Source organism: Anabrus simplex, chromosome 1, assembly GCF_040414725.1.
Source record: "Anabrus simplex isolate iqAnaSimp1 chromosome 1, ASM4041472v1, whole genome shotgun sequence".
NCBI classification, from domain to species: Eukaryota; Metazoa; Arthropoda; class Insecta; order Orthoptera; family Tettigoniidae; genus Anabrus; species Anabrus simplex.
In genome coordinates this window covers 665,059,961-665,085,453 of record NC_090265.1, presented here as the reverse complement: position 1 = coordinate 665,085,453, position 25,493 = coordinate 665,059,961, and the positions used below count along the sequence as shown (strand labels likewise).

At 40.2% G+C, this 25,493-nt stretch overlaps 1 protein-coding gene across 1 annotated transcript in view; it reads right to left on the bottom strand.

Annotated features, from left to right (window-relative positions):
• LOC136871770 (thyrotroph embryonic factor) overlaps positions 1-25,493 on the bottom strand; it is a 260,775-nt gene that overhangs the window by 32,839 nt on the left and 202,443 nt on the right. Inside the window, exon 2 of the mRNA XM_067145345.2 lies at positions 1,754-1,887. Within this exon, the coding sequence (XP_067001446.1) occupies positions 1,754-1,887 (134 nt within the window). The remainder of the gene's footprint in view (positions 1-1,753; positions 1,888-25,493) is intronic.

Here is a 25,493-nt window from a genome sequence, read left to right as displayed (position 1 = left end):
TGTACACTAGTGAAAGCTGAATGGACACAGGGTATTTTATTCGTAAGTTGGAAATAACAGGCATGAAAGTAGCGAGAATGATTGCTAGTACAAACAGATAAAAATACACATCTTCTTCTACTCTTGCCGGGCTGAGTTGCTCAGACTGTTGAGGCACTGGCCTACTGACCTCAACTTGGCAGGTTCGATCCTGGATCAGCCCGGTGGTATTTGAAGGTGCTCAAATACTTCAGCCTCGTGTCGGTAGATTTATTGGCACGTAAAAGAACTCCTGCGGGACTAAATTCCGGCACCTCGGCGTCTCCGAAAACCGTAAAAGTAGTTAGTGGGACGTAAAACCAATACCATTCTTATTATTATTATTATCTTCTTCTCCTCCCAGAACCTCTTCATCTTCTCCCTCTCTCCCGTTCTTCAGCTGATATTTTCAGTGTCCTCTTCTCTTGTCTCCCCCACTGTTGCTTCTCTATCCCATTCCTGTACCTTTGTCCGTCATTGAGCTCTGGCATATTGATTGGTGTATGTTTATTTCTCCATTTCTCTGTCCCTTCCACCTTGATCCTCATCTTAGTCCAGTCTTTCCGGAGTTCGACAACCCACTTAGTTCCCGTCTTTCCTCTCGTCCTACCCGTTGTCTCCCATACTCTTCTAGTCATTCTCTCCATGTCCAATGTGTCTTATTTCTTTGGAAATCGTCCTCATATTTCGGTACAGTTCGCCCCTTAATCTTTCCCATATTTTACCTCCTAGTATGCCTCTTCAGTGATGCCTAGGCCATCTATGGCAGCTGATGGCGCAGCTGTTGAGGATCCAATCAGTATTAGGGTTGAGGACCAAACATACACACATTTGGTCCCAATATCTTTCTCAGAATGTTTATTTTTCGAGTTACCCTGCCCCACGCCTTCCTAGTGTTATCGTCTCGGCCCCGTACAGTACCGCCTTCCTCACTGCTGCCTTGTAGTGCCTGATCTTTGTGGCCGTTGATACATTTCCTTTATTGTATACTTCTCTGGTCGCAAGGTGGGTAGTCCTCAACTTTTTCACCCTTTCTTTTATCCCACCACTGCCCCTCTTCCTTCCTGTTACATACTCTCCAAGGTACTTAAACGTTCCTACCTTCTGCACGGTGCCTTCTGGCGTTTTCCAATTCCCGGTAGTGTTCAGAGTCTTTGCCCTTTCGTAGGCGATCCGTAGCCCTACCCTTCTGGCTATCTGAAGATGTACACAGTATACAACTCTAGTATTCTAAGTTAACCACAAAAGAGACGTGGAGAACACACACAGCCTATTTCATTTAAATCTCAAATGGGTGCTATACCAGTAATATTATTTTGACAGACAGGGCTGTAGGGGGGAGGGGGGGAGCATTGCACGTGTCATTCATGACACGTCCATGATGGAGAAAATATAGAATTTGGAGCTGCATTCTTATTCTTTCGTTACGGCCACTGTGGGACCACATTCCTACATTCCTGTCTTCTTCCCTCCGCTTGCGGATCACTTGCTCGTTCGCTCAGACCTCTGTGTTCTGTTGTGCGTGATTCAGAAGTAAGAGGCTTGGCAGCTCCAAGCAACATAAGCCGGCCAGCAGGCTTATCTCCATGGCAACCGCAAGAGGGTCCAGCCTCTTTTCCATGGTAACCATACCTCCTACTCCCTCCCCCCCCCCTCCCCCAGGCATGCAGTAAACGGACCTCCCTCTAAGAACTGTCAAGGCGCATCTTTCAATATTACGACTATAGTGACTCACCTTAAGGTCTGCGTCATAGGGCAGTGTCTTGTCCCAGAGGTTCGGTCCCAGGAAGGCTGCCTGCGCCTCAACGTTACACCAGAGCTCACCGTCATCCTTCTTGTCGTCGGGACCGTCCTTGGCATTCGCTTTCCCTGAAACACAACATAATAACGTTCAAAAATATACTCACATTCTCCAGTCAATGTCTTATAATAGAAAAATAAATAAAAATTATCTTAAGAGCTATATGCAGCAATTATTTATTTTATTTATTTATTTATTTATTTATTATTTTTTTTTTTTACACGGAGCTCTCCATGTTCTTTCAAATAGCTTTACATTTCTGTATCAGTTCCTTCTCTGTTAACCGTTTCCATCCCATGCCCGAGTCAACTCGGATGTCAACACGTCTCCTGCTGTCTTAAACAAGTTAACTCGGATTTCAAGCAGTGCACTCTTCTCCACTTGCGAGTTCAGTGCGGCGCTGTAATTTTGTTGTTCATCGCTGGAGTCCGGATGTTTAGGCAGTAAATAGATTAGAATGCAAACCAACTTACCTCGTAGGAACTGGCGTCTACCCGCTCTTCCGTAGTGTAGCGAGGGTAACATAAGCTACTGGGGTTATAATATGCTGGGACCCTATTATGTATACCAATTTCATTGCAGAACTGTTGTTCGGGTAGAATATACTTGTTATTTGCTTTAGTATGTTTGCATTCTAGCCTATTACAGTCTAAACATCCGAGCTCTTCATCACATACTCTGTTCAGATGATGGACGATTTCTGTCGATAATTACGTGCCTTGTGTCACAGCTGTCTTCTGAGATGGGCGCGCAGAAGTATAAAGAAAGCATGAAAGAAGACTATATTTAGGAAACTTCAGGAAATGATGATGAGCCTAATTTTTATGAGTATAGTGAAGATAAGTTGCAGCGAAACAAGCTGTAAACATTTATCACGCAATTGTCAAGTTCTGGTAAAAGAGCCAAGAGAAAACAATTGCTAATGTTGTCGTTCGATGACTGTTCAGTAGCTGTGTAAATACAAGGTATGTTTAACCTATTTCAGTCACTGTCGAAATATCCAGAAAATTCTGATAAGGGACATGTATAAGGCTGAAAAGAACTTGGGAGTGAAACATGTAGGTCGACTTCAATGGCGCAAAAGCGCCGCTTGCATTTCAGGGCCTTTGGTGCGACATTTTAAACTACTAAATTTCAACACCCTGACGTTTACAATTATTATTATTATTATTATTATTATTATTATTATTGTTATTATTATTATTCATACCGACAATTCACCAATTCTCCATACCTTGAAGTCATTTCACCGTTAAGAGTCCTTAACAATGTACATAGCAGTAACTCTATTCCTAACTGTACTGTAAAGAGTTGTAAATAATACATTTAAATTGTATGTAATTATTTTTACTTCTCACGAACTACTGCCATGGTTTTCGGAGACGCCTAGGTGTCAGAATTTTGTACCGCAAGACAATCTACCGTGAAATCTACCGACATGAGTCTGGCGTATTTGAACACCTTCGAATACCAATGAAATGAGGCGGGATCGAAATCGCCAAGTTTGGGTCAGAAAGCCAGTGCTTTACTGCCTGAGCTATTCAGTGCGGGATAAATAATAATAATAATAATAATAATAATAATAATAATAATAATAATAATAATAACTACTTTATACTTCATATCAGTGTAATTTCCCAGTGTCTGAAGAAAATTGCTTGAACATCGAAAACATGCAACTCCCTTCCCACTTTATTGTAAGGAATTATTTCGCTTTCACTTACTTGTCCTGTTCGTGTTATTTATTTAATTTCTCATATCCTGTCATATATTTCACTTAACTTTCATGCGAGTTATTTAAGCAATTGGTAGTAGTAGTAGTAGTAGTAGTAGTAGTAGTAGTAGTAGTAGTAAATGTAACAGGTGTTTTCCAATGATCAGCCATCCAAATTCATTAGAAATTTAATTACGAGTAGGCCGATGAAAAATCCCTTGTTATTATAGCAACTTGTGGCGAATCCTGCATTAAACTGTATATTTTCTTATCACTCCATGGGCCTCATTTTCCAACATAAATCGTAGTTCCATACCAGCAACTAACTTATGTTTATACTTCAACAGAAATGACGAGATTCTGGGAATCTCTCGGTAATCGCTGACGACACTTTGTGAATCCATCGACAACAGGTAAGAGAAAGTAAATAAGCACTAATCGCACAAAGTAGATAAGGAAGTTCTACATTCATATCTATAAACGATAGTATAATGTCTAGGACGAGGTCAAGGAGTGTTTTACACCAATTAAAAATGTGAATTCAAGTGAGCTCAATATTTTTGCTCGCCACATACAATTTCCAAACGATCACTGTTTTGACGCAGAGTTGGAGATTTTTCGGAGAGAATATTAAGATATTCTTGTAAAAATCCTATACAATTTGGGAATAAACAGGTATTTCAAAGCGAAAAAGTAAGTTTTCGACATATATAAATGTTTGCAGTTGGTAAGTAAACAGAAGCCGTTGTTGCAGCCTTCACAGTTATGTTTAAAACCTTTAAACATTTTTTTTTAAATTTAAGAGTTGATGTAGTCCAACTCATTCACTGAATGGTCAGCATCGAGGCCTTTGGTTCAGAGGATACCGGGTTCGAATCCCGGCCGGGTCGAGGATTTTAATCGCGTCCGATTAATTATTCTGGCTCGAGGACTGGGTGTTTGTATTTGTCCCAACACTTTCATCTTCATATTCAGACAACACACACCACTACCAACCACCACAGAAAGACGCAACAGTGATTACATCCCTCCAAATAGGGTTGGCGTCAGGAGGGGCATTAGACCGTAAAACATGGCCAAATCCACAAAGGGGGGGAAGTGGAAGAAAAAGACTTAAGAGATGATATTGACCATCTTTCTGGTAACGTTCATGCAATGAAAGAAATTGTTTTTTCTTTTCATTTACTGAAGTCCAGTAAAGTAAATATCAAACCTAATTGTGTTAAATTCAAGCGTTGTGACTGGACATGTTCCTGTACCAAGTTTTTCGATTGCATTTAAATGTATTTTTCCCTCAATTCTGAGGGTAACTCAGGATATTAAAGGACGACACTACGCTGCTCATCAACCTCACATACCAACACGACCCTGGTTTGACAAATTACGTCTTAGTAGGAGCCATCTTACGTCCATCATATGCATCCGTCTCGCTCGTGGCTTCTACCCAAATCAACTTCATCGAATAAGAGTAGTGAATTCTCCTATGTGCGACAAGACCCAAGAGGAAAATGCCGATCTTAACCACATCATTTTCGGTTTCAGTAAATATCGACAGGCACAACGTGTTTTATATGAAAAACTGGCCCTTATTCATGTCCCTTTTTACTACAGTGTAATGTGTTTACAAGAAGATCCGATACCAACATTTACCTAGCACTTGCCCAATTTTTACATATGAGTGATCTGAAGGTCTGAATGAGACATTTATCGCCGAAGATTCTTTTGCGTGTGCTGTGAAGTGAATAAAATGCGTTGTATTTCTTTTGTGTTGAGCCATTTCATCTGTTGCATGTATTTTAGATATAGTGTTCTTTTATATATGGTATGTACTTTATGCATGATGTTTGGCTGGCTGCATGGCTACTAGCCGAATGTCAAATAAATAATAATAAAAACATCTGAGGATCGTGATCTCTGAGGAATATATTGTATAATCTCCATTTCTTGCGGGCTTTGGCCAGTCGTGCTGCTCCAAAAAGGTTCAACCCAGATACATTCTTGATAGTGAACTTGAGAGAGGGAACTCGCTCACGATCTCTCTTCCCGAGCACATTTCTAAGTTTTTATAAGCACAGTGTATCCAAAGACATGTAAATCTCCTTTGTTCACACATTGGTAATGATACAATTCTAAAGTTGATATTTTTAACAATGGAGTCATTGCGAAATGCTGTCCAAGGTATGTTGCAACTTTCTTCGTCAACACGACATTTCAAAATAATCTATTTCACACAAGTCCTTAGCAAGAAGAGTCCACGTCACGGCTCCACGGAAGAAGACTATTTCATACGAAAGTAAGTATCACTATAGAAAATATTATTTTTAGAAATGGTTTAAGAGGATAGTTTCACTTAAAAGGTCGAGTTCTGACACGAACGAGCTGAAATCGTGATCAGACTTGGGGTTAGAACCCGAATCCTGTGTTCAGTGGACAAGTGTGTTCCAGGGACCTGCCTAGAGGCTGGTTGGATCCTCAAACTGTAGCACTGCAAGTTACGCAGTTATAAGGAATTCGCAGAAACCGCTGGTGACATTACAATGAGGCGGACTAGACAAGACGGAAGAGTGAGGCAGTTTATCATCACTTATTCTTATTCTTCTCCTTCTCCTCTTAGCCCAACTGAAACTCGCTCAGTTTTACGGCCGGATGCCTTTCCTTCGCTAACCCTATTTGGAAGGATGTATCCACTATTGCATGTTTCTGTGGTGGATTGCTCTCTGATGTGCTGTATGTAAATTAAGATGTGTATTAAGACAAACACCCAACCCCTGAGCTACAGGAATTCACCAGACACAGTTAAAATCCCTGTGTCGACCAGGAATCGAACTCGACGCTGAAGATTCAGTCAAGGACATGGAGTTCACTTTATCGTGCTCCGAATGTCATTATTAATCAACACTGGCCAAACATCAGCAGCCTCCATACTGTTACAGTCGTAAATGAGACAGATTTTATTGGAAGCTACATCTTGCACAGCCTGTGTCAAGGGACAGACGAAGAAAAAAAACTATCCATCAAGGGAATTTTTTTTTTCTGTTGGTGATTTAACGTTACACTATCAGACCGAAGGTTTTCGGCGACGATTGGAAAAGAAGCAGCCGTGTTCTTTAATTACGCTACAGCCCCCAGTATTTGTCTGGAGTGAAAATGGGAAACCACAGAAAACCACATTCACGGCTGCTTACAGTGGGTTTGAAGCCACCTTTCCCCGAATGTAAGCTCACAGCTACGTGAACCGAACCGAGCAGCTGACTCAATCGGTGTTGGTAATGTTACGCTCTTTTTTTTTTAACCCTTGGGGTTTTTTCAGTGTAGACTTTCTGTACGTTCATCGACAACGGATACATGGAAAGAAAATGTTAAAGACGCTTTTAGTGTTTAGGTAGAGAGCGTATATCGCCGAGGGTATTTAACTTCTTTTTCTTCTTCTTATTGTTATTGTTGTTGTTGTTGTTGTTGTTGTTGTTTGAGTCATCAGTTCATAGACTTGTTCGATGCAGCTCTCCATGCAAGCCTATCATGTGCTAACCTTTTCATTTCTACGTAACTACTGCATCCTACATCTGCTCTAAGCCTGTTATATTCATACCTTGGTCTACCACTACCGTTCTTACCACCTACACAAGTCATGGATGTCTTCAAATGTGTCCTATCATTCTATCTCTTCTTCCCGTCAACTTTAACCAAATCGATCTCCTCTCACCAATTCGATTCAGTATCTCTTCAATCGTGATTCGACCTATCCATCTCATCTTCAGCATTATTTTGTAACACCACATTTCAAAAGCTTCTATTCTCTTTCTTTATGAGCTAATTATCGTCTATGTTTCACTTCCATACAATGTCACGCTCCAAACGAAAGTCTTCAAAAACGTCTTTCTAATCTCTATATCATTGAAGTGAACACATTTATTTTCGTAAGAAAGCTCTTCCTTGCTTATGCTAGTCTGCATTGTATGTCCTCCTTACTTCTATCATCGTTATTTTACTACCCAGGTATTAATATTCATCTACTTCCTTTAAGAATTCATTTCCTAATCTAATATTTCCTGCATCACCTGCCTTCGTTCGACTGCACTCCATTACTTTTGTTTTAGACTTATTTTCATCTTGTACTCCTTGCCCAAGACTCTTTCCATACCATTCAGCACTTTCTCCAGATCTTCTGCAGTCTTAGTTAAAATAACATCATCAGCAAATCTCAGGGTTTTGATTTCCTCTCCTTGGATTGCGATTCCCTTCCCAAATTCCTCTTTGACTTCCTTTACTGCCTATTCCATATAAACATTGAAACGTAGGGGGGACAAGCTTCAACCTTACCTCACTCCTTTCTGGATTGCTGCTTCTTTTTCAAAGCCCTCGATTCTTATCACTGCAGACTGATTTTTGTACAGATTGTAGATAATTCTTTGTTCTCGGTATCTGATTCCGATCCCCTTCAGAATCTCAAATATCTTGGTCCATTCAACATTATCGAATGCCTTTTCAAGATCTACCAACGCCATGTATGTGGGCCTGTCCTTCTTAATTTGATCCTCTAAGATCAGACGTAAAGTCAGGATTGCTTCACGTGTTCCTACATTTCGTCTGAAGCCAAATTGATCTTCTCCCAACTCAGTTTCAACTCATCTTTCCATTCTTCTGTAAATAATACGTGTTAAAATTTTGCAGGCCTGAGATTCTAAACTAATGATGCGGTAGTTTTCACACTTGTCAGCACCGGCTTTCTTGGGAATAGGTATAGATATAATAATAATAATAATAATAATAATAATAATAATAATAATAATAATAATAATAATAATAATAATAATAATAATTTGAAACTTAGTTTTCATGAAATAAGCCTTTCAAAGTAAGGCAAAGTTTGTGCTAAATATGTGACGTCACACGCATACTCTGTTATAAGATGGCGCTTTGTTGACTCGCGCGCTCAGTTGGAGGTTAGCTGTCGTTGTGAATACATTGTGGTAATTTGTATAAAATAACAATTTAATAATTAAAAATATTTGATCAGGATTCATATAAAACGTGACAATAGTGACAGCCTACCGCCGATTTTTTCTAAAAATTTCTTATGGCATGATCTAAGATTTTTTTTACTATTTGCTTCACGTCGCACCGACACAGATAGGTCTTATGCCGACGATGGGATAGGAAAAGGCTTGTAGTGGAAAGGAAGCGACCGTGACATTAATTAAGGTACAGGCCCAACATTTGCCTGGTGTAAAAATGGGAAACCACGGAAAACCACCTTGAGGTCTGCCGACATTGGGGTTCGAACCCACTATCTCCCGAATGCAAGCTCACAGCTGCGCGCCCCTAACCGCATGGCCAACTTACCCGGTGATGATATAAGAATTCAATTCTCATCGTTTGGATAGTTTCCTAGATATCGCGGTGAGAAACGAAGATTTTTTTGTCTCCAAATCACATCCCTTACTGCGAAATATCATAGATCGCAACTACGACTTCATGTTAGCAAAGATGAAATGTTCAAGTCATCGCAATCAGAGAATGAAGCGTGACGACCAAGGCCAAAGATATAGCAAAGCGTCTTGAACCACGAGCAAATACGATGTAGGGCTGCGATAGCACGAGGAGCGATAAGATAAGTGTGTCTCCTTGCTGCACGCACTGTCTTCATCCATAATGGTTGTCCTTTCCACATTCCTGCACAGGAAATTCCCATCATTTGCGTGTAATGACAACAATATTCGGCCGACTCTCCCATGGCGAGTCAAGGTAATACCGACCCCCTGGGAACAAGACAGCGCGGCGATGCCACATTTTCTACAGGCGTGTGCTCCACGTGTTAAGTCCATTAAGACGTTTAAAACAAACTGACGTCAGCTGTTTTTAATTAACTCACCCTCACTCTCCGTCTTGCTTCATGAAAACTTCATCAGATAAACACTTCCACGCTACGGAGCAGTGCACCTTTGTTAGGCCCCCTCCCAAAAGAAGGGGGGAAAAGTTAAATTTTTAACTCCAAACAATCATAAGTAGTGCTCGGAAGTTGAAGACCTACAAATTGCTCCAAAAGAACTTAAAATATCAAAAAAGGACCTAAACCCGGCAAGAAAAGGTCTTAAAAATGCGATCCAAATGCATTCATAATTTTAGTTTTAATTTTATATTTAATGAAGGATTATAATGTTTTAAAATGCCATATTCTGGTGGTTTGCAACATACAGTGCAAAAACTTATGGGCGAAATATATTTTTAGATTAACATAATTAAAAAATAGGAATTCCGTGTCTATTAAAAAAGTACTTACAGAATTTAGAATGAAATGGGTTTTTTTTTCACCTAGAATGAATTCAGCGAACTCACAATAGACATCCTGGAGAAAGAAATTGAAATTCGGAAACTAATCATATTTAGCTTAACCACACTACAGTTACAGAAATTGAAATTCGGGAACCTTACCTCAGTCAGCTTTGCAGTATATATCAATAGTCATTTCCAGGTTCTATAAAAAGGACTTATAAGCCAAGAAACGCCGAAAAAGGCAAAAAAAAAAAAACCCACTATTTTCTGGCCTACAATGGCCCAGAAAGAATGTTATATGAAATACTTCTCCTTTCAGACATTATATATTTTTAGATTAGCATAATTAAAAAATAGGAATTCCGTGTCTGTTAAAAAAAGTAATTGCAGAATTTAGAATGAATGGGCCTCGTCTTCGGACACTGAAGGAAAAAAACATTTCCTCAACTTCCAATCTCTAATCATAAGCTACTCTCTACAAGAATAATATAATACAGGCCACAATAAGTCAGTAATGTAGATATGGTAGATTTTCGTAATCGCGATAAATGCGAAATGCTGGCCTTAAACTGACGTATAAAATATTGACTGTATCATTAGTGTTGGGCAAAATTTAATCAGCCTAATGACTGAAAACTAACGGCTAAATATTTAACCATGGTTGATGATTGGAACAGAACAATCTTTAATCATTATGACTGGTTTAGTCGTATCTGTGCCCGCCTCCGTAGCGTAACGGTTAGTGTGATTAGCTGCCGTCCTCGGAGGCCCGGGTTCGATTCCCGGTACTGCCAGAAATTTAAGAATGGCAGGAGGGCTGGTAAGTGGTTGAAATGCTACATGCAATTCATCTCCACGGCAGGTGTGCCTTAAAAGAGCTGCACCATCTCGGGATGAGGACACGACTTTACTTTACTTAGTTGTATCTGTAATCAATCACAGTCAATCATGACTGCAAAAAAAGAAACTGATTTTGGAACATTCTGTCGTAGGTGTAGAAGTCTATACACATAGCTGTTTACAATCCAGAATAATTATGTAAGAAAAATTAAAAAGAATCATTGACATCATGCCATTTAAATAAAGTCCTTAATATACAATAAGAGACACAAGCAATGAAATATAAATCATCAAAAAAAAAATCAACAAACGATTTTGGAAAGTATTCTAAACTGCTGATCATCATATTTCAATCGAAAATCGAGTTGTAACAAATGAAAGAAGGAAAGAAAGAAAGAAAGAAAGAAAGAAAGAAAGAAAGAACATTTTTGGTGAACTAATATCGTTATAGGAGTTTCACATCACGAATTTCTTCAGCAAAAACAATTGATCATAATGATTTCAGGTTTCTTCCACAGGCTGTTTCAAGATTCTTTTTCAGTTCTTCTGAAGTCTGGATTGAAATCGAATATTTCATTACCCTTTATTTTATCATTTGCATGATTTATCAATAACGGTTTCAGTATTTTGTACATATTGACAGATTTCTGTAAAATGTGTTGACTTTAATAATGGAAACTTGTTTTAAATGTTGGATATTTCGCTAAAGTAGCAATATCTTTTTCTATAAACTGTTAGTTGCTACGACTGATTTTTTACGATTTGCTTCACGTCGCACTGACACAGTCTTATGGCGACGATGGGAAAGGAAAGGGCTAGGAGTGGGAAGGAAGCGGCCGTTGCCTTAATTAAGGTACAGCCCCAGCATGTGCCTGGTGTCACAATTGGAAACCACGGAAATCCATCTTCAGGGCTGCCGACAGCGCGGTTCGAACCCACTATCTCCCAAATGCAAGCTCACACCTGCGCGGCCCTAACCGCACGACGAACTCACTCGGTTGCTACCACTGAAACAGATTATTTAATACACATTTTTTTTACAATTTGCTTCACGTCGCATCGACACAGATAGGTCTTACGGCGATAAATGAGTAATAATAACATGTTTTAGTGATGATTACGACTAATACAGCCGGGCTGAGATGCTCAAACGGTTGAGGCGCTGGCCTTCTGACCCCAACTTGGCAGTTCGATCCTGACTCAGTCCGGTGGTATTTGAAGGTGCTCAAATACGTCAGCCTCATGTCGGTAGATTTACTGGCGCGTAAAAGAACTCCTGTGGGACAAAATTCTGGCATCTCAGCGTCTCAGAAAACCGCCAAAATAGTTAATGGGACGTAAAAAAATAAACCAATCATGATTGAAATTTTTATTTAAGTGATCAATCAATTGAAAGAAATAATTGATTACGTTCATCTCCTGTGTATCGTTGTGGCCTTTTTTAATCCGTGAGTACAAAATGTGAGAGTTTCTGCGAAATACGTGCGAAATTACGTTTTCATGTGACACGCTCATGCATAACTAGAAAATAACCTTGATGGGTGTGTGCGCTGTGTATACTATACCTTCAACTGACTTTAAATCACAAGGCCGGTACCACAGATTCAGACTTTCTTCAAGCAGTTTGGTCACCCCACCCCATGCATTTAACTTGTTACCTTCAAATGACGCAAGTTCAAATATTATCTTGAATGGCGTTTCCACAGAGTGTCAGACTAAGAAGATAAATGAAAGTGTTGTGTTTTATTTTTCAAGTTGCTTAACGTCGCACTTGACAGGCTCGATCCTGGCTCAGTCCGGTGGTATTTGAAGGTGCTCAAATACGCCAGCCTCGTGTTGGTAGATTTACCGGCACGCAAAAGAACTCCTGCGGGCCAACGTTCCGGCACCCCGGCGTCCCCGAAAATCGTAAAAGTAATTAGTGGGACGTAAATCAATAAAATTATTATTAAACGAAAAAACTCACTGTATTTGAGAATAACGACCTAAGGGAGATATTCAAGCCTGTTAATAAAAATGGTGAATGGAAGAGAAAGGGACTGTCTAGTTGAGGCGATAGAACCATCATCGGTTCTCCTGGAAGGACATGTGATCGATTTACTGTCAGGAAATCCAAGGAGATTTCCACGTATGGAAGGACACATGGCCCTGAGGTTCACTCAGTAATGAGTACCAGGTAAATTCTTGGGAGTAAATGCAACGGGGTAAAGAGCTAATCAGTTGTTTTTGTTTGTTTGTTTGTTTGTTCGTTCAAGTTGATTTACATCACACCGACACAGATAGGTCTTATGGCGACAAGGGGATAGGAAAGGGCTAGGAGTGGGAAAAAGCGGCGTGGCCTTAATTAAGGTACAGCCCCAGCATTTATCTGGTGCTTTCGAGACTGCCGACAATGCGGTTCGAGCCCACTATCTCCCGAATGCAAACTCAAAGCTGCACGGCCCTAACCGCACGGCCAACTCGCTCGGTCTGTCTTAGTTAAGACAAGAGGTTACGGGAAATGGAAGCCTCCAAGGGCCTCGATGGGATGCGAGGATATGACTTCGCTTTTGTTTTGCAAGCGAAATATACACAAAATCTTACTTGTACGGAAACTTCCTGCTGTTGGAGAGTTAAAATACATCATTAAAAGAATGCCAGAGGACGCTCTTGCATATCTCAGTGGACACATGTAACCATCAGCTGTACAATATTTTTCAACTGACATTTGTTCATTAAGCTTGTTGTTATTACTTAACACTGTGAGGGACACCGGGACAACAGCTGTGAAACTCAAGGTTTCCGTCAACGAAATAACCACACGAGTCATTCATCAATGAGTTGTATCCAAGATACCACTTGAATTGCGTTCAGTGTCAAAACAAACAAGAATAATTTTCCTCCTCAATTCATAAGGCTTACACATTCTGCATAAATAAATCGTTGGTAGAACATCTGTAGTATCCCTGATACTAGACGATGTTTTCCCTACGAACGGTAAATTAATTAAACCCGTCTTACGAATGTGATTCTCCAAGACATATTCCAAAAGGGTACTTTTAAAATACGTAGTAGTCAAATGTATAACACGACCTATTGATTATGGAGACTATTTAAGACGATGAAGCTTTCCGAGCATAAGTACCTCCCCTCCCCCTCCCCCCCCCCCCGCACACAGAAAATTAAGTAACTTAGTTATTTTCTTTTGGAAACAGTAAAATGTAAAGAAAAATTCCGTTTTGCTTCATATTTCTGATTTTCCTGAGTGCTATTTTCCCATTAATTTTTTATGCCTATATTCGAACAGATGCACACAAATAAAAATATTCCACATTAGAATATTTTACGAAAAGATTAGAATATTTAAATACTCTGGTTAATTACTTTTTCAGTGGTATTCATACTCTCGTACATTTTTCTTAGTTAGGGGCACGCAGCTGTGAGTTTGCATTCGGGAGACCGCGGATTTCGAACTGCACTGAAGAAGTTTTCCATGTTTTCCCATTATCACACCAGGGAAATACCGGGGCTGTTCCTTAATTAAGGCCACGGCCGCTTCCTTTGCACTCCTAGCCCTTTCCTATCTCATCGTCGCCACTAAGACCTATTTGCGTCGGTGCCACATAAGGCCAATTGTAAAAAATAACCACATTTTTCTTGGTGTTCCTTCATATGCCAATGTTTTTGTAAATAAATATAAAACCTACAACCTGCTTTCCAGTCAGTGACCGGGTCAGGGATGGAATGAATGAAACCCCCATCTTACGGCGAGGATAGGAATTGTGCTGGTTGCCGAGGCCTGTCGGACTGTTACTGTAATGAAAGATGACAAGGAAAGCCTGAGTATCCGGAGAAAAACCTGTCCCGCCTCCGCTTTGTCCAGCACAAATCTCACATGGAGTGACCGGGATTTGAACCACGCACCCCGCACCCCAGCGGTGAGAGGCCGACGCGTTGCCACCTGAGCCGCGGAGGCACCGTAACTAAATAAATAAATAAATAAATAAATAAATAAATAAATAAATAAATAAATAAAATAACAGGGTGGATAAATACTTGAAGTTTGTGTTTAGGAAACAATACACAGAAATGAAGTTAGCTTTTACAGGTACAGAGCAGATCAATGAACGTATATATTCGTGGCTCATTATCGTTATTAAATGCAAATGTTCTCTGGATTAAAGTCACTTGTATATATTTAACAAAACAAAGAAGCCAAGCTTTCAGCCAAGTTTCATTGGCTTTCATCAGGGCAATGTATACGAGTCTGTTGTTGACAGCAAGCACAGAAATGCTTCATGGGACGTGTATTGAAAGTCTGTTGGGCGTATACGAAACTGATTTAACACTCAGTTTACCGACCTTCCTAACCCTTCAAATATATATCCTCTCAAATTTGTAAACTGATCAAATTAGTAACCTCTATGGGCATGAAAGGAACTGCTGAGGAAAGGAAACTATGGCTGCAAAGACAAGGCTTAGCCTTTTGAAAGAAGGCGACTGTCAGCGGCAGACCACCCTATGCATTACCCTAATTAATGCCAATGAAACCTTAATGAATGCTCGGTTTCTTTGCTAAATATTTTTAAATACATTCACGTTGTTTTAATCGAGAAAGTATTTTTACTTAATAATACACAGCAGATATTTGTTATGATTGACAACGAAGGATATCGAGCCCCAAATTGTTTCAGAAAAATCACGCAAAAATTATATTGTGTATTTTGGGTGGCATACAGCATATCTATGATGTTCGCTCTAATATCAGAAGGCTATGGAGCGTGCTTCTGTACGGTTGCGAAAGCTGGACATTGGGAGAGCAGGAAGTGGGAAGACTAGAGGCAACTGAAATGTGGATCTATAGAGGAGAATGCAGAGGATAAGTTGGACTGAAATGAAGAGCAATACAGAAGGAGAAAAACGGAGTATGGCACTGCAATTGAAAAACGGAAAATAAAATGTATTGGTCACACTCTGCGGCATAAAGAGTTCGTTTGTAACACCACTGAAGGAAGAATTGCAGGGAAAAGAGGAAGAGGACGATCAAGAGTGTCTTGTTTCGAGAACCTGCTTCAGAGAATGAACTGCAAGACCTGTGTCTATGGCTGCGGCGACAAGGCCTAGCCTTTAGAGTATGATGATGTTTTTCCTATCCCTGCGTATGAGTGTATCCAGAGGACCCTATGTGTCATTTGACTTTTCTGTAACTTTGCTGAAATGAGGCGTCATTACACTTCTATGCAAATTCACCTAATCTGAAAAAGAGCTACTGTATCAAGTCTCTATTAAAACTGAGACATTTTCTAAATAAAATGAACAGTTCTGATTATCTTCCAATTTTTCAACTGATAAAATTAGCATGATTGGAACCAAGGTCTTATTATAAATTGAAAAGGTATTAATTTGCTATATCATACAGTTATATTTCAATATTGACATAATCTTTGTGTCAGACTCATTGGCTGGATGGTCAGCGTTGAGGCTTTAGGTTCGTAGGGTCCCGGGTTCGATTCCCGGCCGAATCGGGGATTTTAATCATATCTGATTCATTCTTCTGGCCCGAGGACTGGGTGTTTGTGTTTGTCCCAACACTTTCCTCTTCATATTCAGCCAACATGCCCGTGCTGGCGAGATGTAGTGTTTACAGTGCACTATGTCTTCTGGTATGGGCTATATCAAATTTGTTACTTTCATTGACCTGTCTCAGTCTCATCCTTGGCTTTGACAATATGAAAGTGACTGAGGTATGAGTGATGCTAGTAATACCATTGCTTATGCAGCCAGTCCCTATTATGAATGGTGTGAAGATATCGCTCATAGGGTCAGTCGGTGCCTGCATTTCAGTGGGCTTGGCAGACTGATATGTAATAGCAGCGGCTGGCTCGGTGAGGAAAGCAACGGGAAACTACCTCACTCCTCATTTCCCTAGTACGCCTCTTCAGTGACGCCTATGCTATTTATGACAGCTGTTAGCGGAGATGCAGAGTATCAAACCAGCCTTCGGGCTGAATACCATACATACACAACATACATTCAGCCAACACACACCACAGAAACACGCAATAGTGATTACATTCCTCCATATAGGGTTGGCGTCAGGAAGGGCATCCGGCCATAAAACAGGGCCAAATCCACATGTGCGACACAGTTCGAACCCGCGACCCCACAGATGTGGGAAAAGCGGTAGGAAAAGAAGAAGAAGAGTGACATAATCTTTGTCTTTCAAAATGCAACACTCACACAAAAATCGCATATAACATTATATACACAGGATAACTTGCAGCTATTGATAGTGACGAGACTTTCACGCACTACTATGAGACTGTAATCTTATTTAGAGAATAGTAAGTTTCCTCTAGTCCGCAGCACGATGGCATAAGATTTGCAAAAGCAGCTTGGTTATAGTATTTCAGAGCCACTACTATTTATGTGACTCTCCTTACAAAATCGTACTGCGTGCTATAGGGCTTATTCTTATTCCTATTCTTATTCTTATTATTATTGCCTTTTACCAATTACCTGGGGTAGGCACTTTGAATGGATTGTGCCCAGTTTTACGCTCGGATGTCTCTTCTTACACCAACTCTATGTGGAGCGATTTAATCACTATTACGCGTTTCTGTAGTGGTTTGTAGTGCGATGTGTTGTATGTAAATGAACATATGTATAAAAACGAACAATGATTATGAACTTAAAACAATCAGTGGAATCGACCCGCAATGCCCCACCTTCCCACAAAATAACTTAAAACAATGGTATAAGCTGAACATGGGATTACTTGCAAAGCAAAACCCTAAATCGATTATGCTTGTTGTCCAATGGTGTCCAAAATCCAGGTCAACGGCCCCTAAAAATGGTACTAATCGCTGGTAAAGTAGAACCCATGTGTTCATCATGTAGCGGTACTTATCACAAGTAACGTAGACTCACGGTGTTCCTCACACATGATGTGTACTACTCACAAGTAACGCAGACCTATGGTGTTCCTCACATAATGGCACCAATCACAGGTAATGTAGACCCATGGTGTTCCTCGCATAATTATACTAATCACAGGTAACGCAGACCCATAGTCTTCCTAAAATAGTGGTACTAATCACAGGCTTCTCCCAGACCTGTGGTATTCCTCACATAGTGGTGCTAATCACGGGTACAGTAAACCCATTGTGATTCACCCCCTATGATACTAACCACAGATCCATAGCATTCCTCGCATAGTGGTACTAATCGCAAGTAAAGTCAACCCATGGTGTTCCTCGCGTGATGGTACTAATCACAAGTAATCTCACCGTTCAAAATCCATCATCCCTTGGTCGCCCCTTTTAGTCGCCTCTTATGACAGGCAGGGCATACTGAAGGTGTATTCTTCATCTGCATCGCCACCCATAGGGGATTTTAAATATATATTTCATGGTTCTTCATTAAGTAAGAAATTAACATGTAATATATTAAAAAGTATTATTTCACTTGTAGAGAACATAACTTCGTCAGTTCCTTGTAAACAAAATTTGTACCTCTACTTCTTAGTTATAAGGTCGGAGGCTGTGATGTTCTCTTCCGGCTTGAGGACATATTTTCGCGAAGTGTGAAGTAAATAAATTGCTTTCATTTTTGTTCATAAACCACCAGCAGCATGTCTAAGCCTAGTTTTAACTCGTAATACCACAACTCCTTGTGGTAAGGGAAAGCAGCTGTACGGGAAGGGGAAGAGAAGACCTACAGTAAAAACCTTTCTCGGATTACCAGCATGAGGGGAAGCCAACTTCTCGACTTTCATAATCTCAGTCCAAATACATACGTATTTACATATGATTTCTACTTACATACTGAAGCGTTCTAAGATCGGGTTTCCAAAATACATATCCATTCAGTATTCCCAGATCCAAAACATAATGATTCGGAAGATAAGACTGGAAATTTCGGAAAATTTGATCATGTTTCGAAATGTAAAATGTTTGATGATTTTACCCAAAATTATTAATCACACAATAAAGCATGAGACAGAGAAATGTGCACGTTTCCCTCATTAATTTAGGATATTTCTTATTTCTTTCCACTCTCACAGATGACGTTCTAAAACAGCCATAAGAACTCGGCGCCACCTTTGAAATCTTAGCAGGATGTAGAACTTGGTGTGTGTGTTGGGGGAGAGGGGCTTCAAGAAATTATGTGATACATTGACATCCCAGCTCGCTTAAGTGATATTATTTTTTTTAAACATGGCGCAACTGTCCCGAAGGGCCATGGCCTACCAAGGGACCGGTCCTCAGCCCGAAGGCCTGCAAATTATGAGGTGTCGTCTGGTCTGCACGTCGAATCCTCTCGGCCATTATTCTTGGATTTCTAGACCGGGGCCGCCATCTCACCGTCAGGTAGCTCCTCAATTGTAATCACGAAAGTTGAGTGTACCTCGAACCAGCCCTCAGTTACAGGTAAAAATCCCTGACCTGGCCAGGAATCGAACCCGGAGCCTCCGGGTAAGATACAGACAATGATGATAATGACGTCAGACTGAGTAGCTCAGGATAGTGAAGCACTGGTTTTCCGAGCCGAAGTTGGTACGTTCGATCCTGGCTGAGTCAGTGGTAGACGCTATTTGGAAGTGCTCAAAAAATACGCCGGCCTCGTGTCGGTAGATTTATTCGCATGACATGAATTCTTTCCGGAAAATATTTCCGGCACTCCGATGTCTCCGAAAACAGCAAAAGTGTTTAGACGCGTGTAAAACTAATAATACCTTTCTTGCCAGGGAGTAAGAGTTATGTAACATCAGGACCTCATAGGACAAGTTACTGATTTAATATTCAACAGTTAACAGAAGAAAACGATTATTAAAAAATAAAAATGCAATTTTCTGAAATATGTTGATGTAGGCCTCTTCATTTCGAATCATCTACAATTAATACTGTGCCATTTTTTAAAACTTCAAACTTATGTTCTGAAATGCCGCTACGGCTACTTCTGACTACGGGCACGTGTCTGTGAAGACCATAGTAAAATAGTGCAAAATCGCTATATTTGCCATCATAATTTGACCAGATACACTTGTTCTAGGTGGACAAATATAATTATGTGCAATGAATGAACATTGTAGATTGTTGTAATATAATTAATTGTTGGTTAAAGTTCATTGTTAATTTTTTATGAGAGTTTATTTCTTGTGATGTTTTTTAAGACTGCAAAATCACTCCAAGCTGTCGGAAGGATAAACTTGGAAACTACTTGTGTGATATGAATGATATTTTTACAGATGCTACCCACAGCATGTAGCTACAAAGTAGACTGCAATCATGATATTTGGTAAAATGGTTCTTCTGTGGGAAAAGTTACAAAGTTGTTATTAAAATTTTCATAAATTTTGTTGAATATTTTATGGTCTATTTTTCATAAATAAAGAGTTACGTTCATGATTGTAGTCTACTTTTCAGACAACGGCACACTAAAGCCGTGTGCCAAATTTCAGTGGTCTATCATTAACGGTTACTGAGATAGTAAAATAAATATTCTTAAAAAATACAATTTTTCAGGAGCGCCATTCAAAGTAAAAATTTAAGTTTGTGACCAACCCGTACAGTTTTGATGCATTCCAGCTCCATATTCCTCATGATTTAGGACACACTCATCATCCTGCTGTCTTTTCCTATTCATCCTCATTGTTCTGGCTTTTTTAGAGCTTTCAAATACAGCCCTCTCAGCGTCAGTTACCCTACGACGATCAATTGCAGCTAATGTTGTGGCCATATTTTCCCCTGGGGACATTCCTAAAGACTCCAGTACCTCACATCTGAATGCAGCACCTGCATTAAAACAGATAATTGCATCCAATACACCTATTTTTAGGGTAGGAAGATCTACAAATACGCTTTTTGGCGCACGTTCCCAAATGCAATGATGGAAACTCTTATTAGGGCTCTGTGTTCGTCCATGTAAAAAAAATTCCAAGAGATTTTTGGCACTAAGATCTATATAAATACCGGATCCCGTGAGATCTCCGAAGTTAAGCAACATTGGGCGTGGTCAGGAGTTAGATGGGTTGCCACGCGCTGTTGGTGGGGGGTAAGGGAATGGAGGAGCGGAAAGGAACTGGCCACCCTACCGCACGTAAACTCCGGCTCAGGAACACCTCTGCGGAGGTTCGGACCTGCCTTCGGGCAGAATAACCCTTACCTTACCTTTGTTATCTGGTACCCACACCAGAAGTCTGGACCTGGAGGACATAACACATGTTGTGGGTGGTCATCAGTTGACGCTTTGTGAAGTAAACTAGCCTATACAGATTTTCTCATAGCTCCCAAATTACCCTGGTTTCTCCTCATAGCTACGCCATAGTACAGTTTCAATAAGCCCTGAAGGAGGTTTTCTGTGGTTTCCCATTTTCACACAAGGCAAATGCTGGATGTTTACAAATAAAGAATGTCATGCCGCTACTATCTTCTGTTTACAACCTAGCACGTTGCGGCTGGCAGGTGTAAGAGCAATCAGTTCTTACGCACGGCAGCCAATCGATAAAATACTACTTACCGCTTTCTGATATCTTTACTGGTGGAAAAGTTATGACACTTTCAAATGTTTGACATTTAAAGGGGCTTGGCTAATTGGCGCAGACATTTTTAAAAACAACATTTAGGACAACATATGCTTGCTAACATATGTAAACTATATATATTCTGAAAGAGAGAACTCCAAAGAATAATAATACACGAAAATCAAAAATTCAATTTTCGGAAAATTTCGGAAAATAATTCACGTACACGTGCCTTATCCCTGGTACGAGATATATAACCATAAATGATACTTCCGTGTAACCATTCGCATCAATGAAGTGAGACAAAAAATCGGAAGACGCCCACCTAATTTCTCACTTTCCGTACTATTTTGAAAAAGAAGATCTGGAAACTGTGAATCCATCTTATGAACTGATCCTTTATGCAACGCTTCAATCACAGTCCATACAGCTTCTAGTTCACTGTTGATATCCAGAGCATAGCTGCACCCTGCAGTTTTACATGGAATCCGAACCACAGGGACGTGATTTCTCATTCCAGAAATCCCACTTGCAATCGAACTGTGATCGCCTTGTGGGAAGATATTCTTCTTTTTCGATCTTGGCCAGCCGTAGACCACGTAAAGTAACTTCATGATTTTCTTCCTCTCCTTTCCCGAATTTCTTCATTCATTCACTATGTTCCCTTTCCCTTTCCTTCGTCCGGACAGATTTCCTTTGCTTCTTCTCTTTAATCCTTTTTTTAAATGGCTCTGTCTAACATATCTTCCTTATGATACCCAGCTCAGTCATATCCAGTTTAACCTTCGATGAAACATAAGATTCATGTTTTGGAATTTTGATCGAAATCATCAAATATTCTCTTCGTTAAAACTCTCTGGTGTCATGCGGACCAAGTGGACATACAATTTTTCTTCTGATACTGTCTAAAAGCTTAATTTCTCAAATAAAGTTCTTTATTGTTCCTTTTCCCCATTCATTTTCAATTTTCTTTAGACCCAGATAATATGATCTTGAATCTTCAATAATAATAATAATAATAATAATAATAATAATAATAATAATAATAATAATAATAATAATAATAATAATAATAATAATAATAATAATAATGGTGGTCTTCTTCCTCCTGGCCTTTTCCTAATTATTCAGAGTTGATATTTCATGTGGAGCAAACCTAGTTTTACGACCTGATGCCTTTCCTGACTCTAACTCTACGTGGAGAGATTCATTATTTGATACTCCTGCGTTGGTCTATTGTGTGATACATATAATGACATGAAGTTTCCGAAGAGGACTGGAGCAGGTCTTTCGAGCTGACACCGTATAGGATGGGGTCCTACTTATGACGAATTCTAGTGCTGAAGACGGCATACACGCACACACACCCAGCACCCGAACCGGCCGAAAATCGAACCCGGAACCCCCTCGTCCCTGAAAACCAACACTCAGCCCTCGAGTCAGAGGAATCAATAAAATGTGGCCAAAATGCCCGGCGCAGCCGTAATAGAACCCTGAGCTCAGAGAATCGAAGGTAACTTCTGTTGACCACTCATTCAAGGACCCGGACAATTATTATTATTATTATTATTATTATTATTATTATTATTATTATTATTATTATTATTATTATTATTATTATTATTATTATTGAGAGCCTCCGTGGTTCAGGCGGCAGCGCGCCACCCTCTCACCGCTGGGTTCCGTGGTTCAAATTCCGGTCACTCCACGAGAGATTTGCGCTAGATAAAACAGAGGCGGGGCAGGATTTTCTGCGGGTACTCCCGTTTTTCCTGTCATCTTTCATTCTAGAAACACACTCCAATATTATTTCATCAATCATTGCCCCAGAGAAGTGCGCCAGGCTTCGGCAGCCGGCATAATTCTTATCCTCGACACCAGATGGGAGCTTCATTAATTACATTCCTGATCCGTTCGAATACTGGAAACAGGTTGTGGATTTTTCATTATTATTATTATTATTATTATTATTATTATTATTATTATTCACTTGGCCTAAGCCGAAGCGCGAGCTATTACGGAGCCAAGGTCGCTCGCTCAGCCCAGTGGGCTGACGCGACATCAATCAGTGTCCGCTACAAGATGGCAGACGTCACGGTGTACGATTCTCTTGGATTTAGGCCATGGACGTTCCTGTCCCCTGGCCGTTCACTAAAATATAGTAACACATCTTCAAAGAAAATACGTCGTGACGCTGTGGAAAAAGAATGTCGAGATATAAGGACTGAAAGTAGGGAATTCAGCTAACGTCTGACCATCAAAATTATTTCATGCTATGGCGAGTCTCATATGTCTACGTCCTTTAAAATAATATACGAGTAGTTCTAAACGATACTCTAGTTTCTACCAACATAAAAACCTACCATCAGAAGAAACCTTTTTTCAATACACGTAGGCCTAAAACTATTGCTTAGATGACTGCCACATGGCATGCCTGACTCCAAACTGAATCATAAATACGAACTACCCCCCCCCCCATTCTAGATAATAATTAAAACAGGTGTAGTTAATACAAAATCAACCGTAGGCCGTATGTTCATAGGGAGGTTCCTAAGGACCAACTGGGGTACGCTTTTTTTAAAAAACATCCCGTAAGAGTTCAAAATAAGGGGAGGGGAGGGGGGGGGTAAAAGTCCGGCGCCATGGCTAAATTGTTAGCGTGCTGGCCTTTGGTCACAGGGGTCTCGGATTTGATTCCCGGCAGGGTCAGGAATGTTAACCATCACTGGTTAATTCCGCTGGCATGGGGGCTGGGTGTATGTGTCGTCTTCATCATCATGTCATCCCCATCACGACGCGCAGGTCGCCTACGGGAGTCAAATCAAAAGACCTGCACCTGGCGAGCCGAAGTCCTCGGACACCTCCCAACACCAAAAGCCATTTGCCTTTTTTAAGGGGTTAAAACACGAAAATGGACGAAGTTCCAGTGTCATAATTCACAATTTGTTCATTTTTTATTAGGGCTCAGAAATTTATGACCTAAAAAGTATAAAATATCCAAGAAAATATGCCCTAAAACTAGCAAAATATGACCTGCTAAACTAAAATATTACTCAACCATTTTAGGGAAAGGTAGCAAGTATTAACGTAGCTATTACTAACATTCAACGTGCCAAAAAGTGATTAGCGATAATAAAGCAAGCACATTTATCATGCGAACTGACAGACCAACTGTAGGTACTATAGAACTTTATACATTCATTCAGTAGCGCAGCCCTGCGGCACAGTTCTCACTGTTCTCCTAAAGAAGGACCAAGAAATGAAGTATTAGCGTGTTTTATTGGTATCTGTCGGCGTACGTTCGTACAGCATCACGTTCTCGGAATGGCGTTTTCTAAACCAGCTACCTATATATTTCAGGAAAAGAACGGAAAAACACATCTTTTACAGAGGTGCCAACCTTTGAAGTGGGTTTTCAGTAATCCCCCCTTCAGCCCCGAAATTTTCGAGTCCAATCCAAAGTATCACCTACCTTCTCGATAATGACATCTCCCGACAGAAATCTATTCTGAAGTATTTCATATTACACAGCAAAATTTGCACAATACCAGTTAGTTCTGTAACTGAAAAGAGAAGGAAAACATGGAAAATTCCTCATGGTGTTTCTATGGACATCCTAAGGGACCAAGTACGATTCTTACATTATTGTTTCTTATAAGAAAAATTAATTAACAAAATAAACTATGGAAAGAAAGAGTAATTCCACTGATTTATTATAACAGGTTTTTTCTACTTCTATCATAAATAAAGGAATGTTAATTAAATATTCCTTATTTGCTGACAAGACAGTTAACAGCATGTTCGCTCGGTAAGTTACTGGACGTTGCACTGAACATTTCCGTCCGCTGATCTAAATTTAAGCATGCTAAGCCAACACCTGCAGAAGGTCTTGATTTGACACCTCTTATATCGCAACTGACACACTAACACGCCAGAACGAATGTAATGCAGATGCCATGCTAAATTTACTGACCTCTATTGCCACCCTTTCAGGCTGAAAATACAGTCATCACCAGACAATAATTAGAGACATAACTTCCGTGATTCGAGATCAATAGTTTCAACCATCAATATCACGTTGGCTGAATGGTCAGCGTACTGGCCTTCAGTTCAGAGGGTCCCGGGTTTGATTCCCGGCCGGGTCGGGGATTTTAACCTCCATTGGTTAATTCCAGTGGCCCGGGGGCTGGGTGTTTGTGCTGTTCCCAACACACCACACATAACACTATCCTCCACCACAATAAAACGCAGTTACCTACACATGGCAGATGCCGCCCACCCTCATCGGAGGGTCTGCCTTACAAGGGCTGCACTCGGCTAGAAATAGCCACACGATATTATAA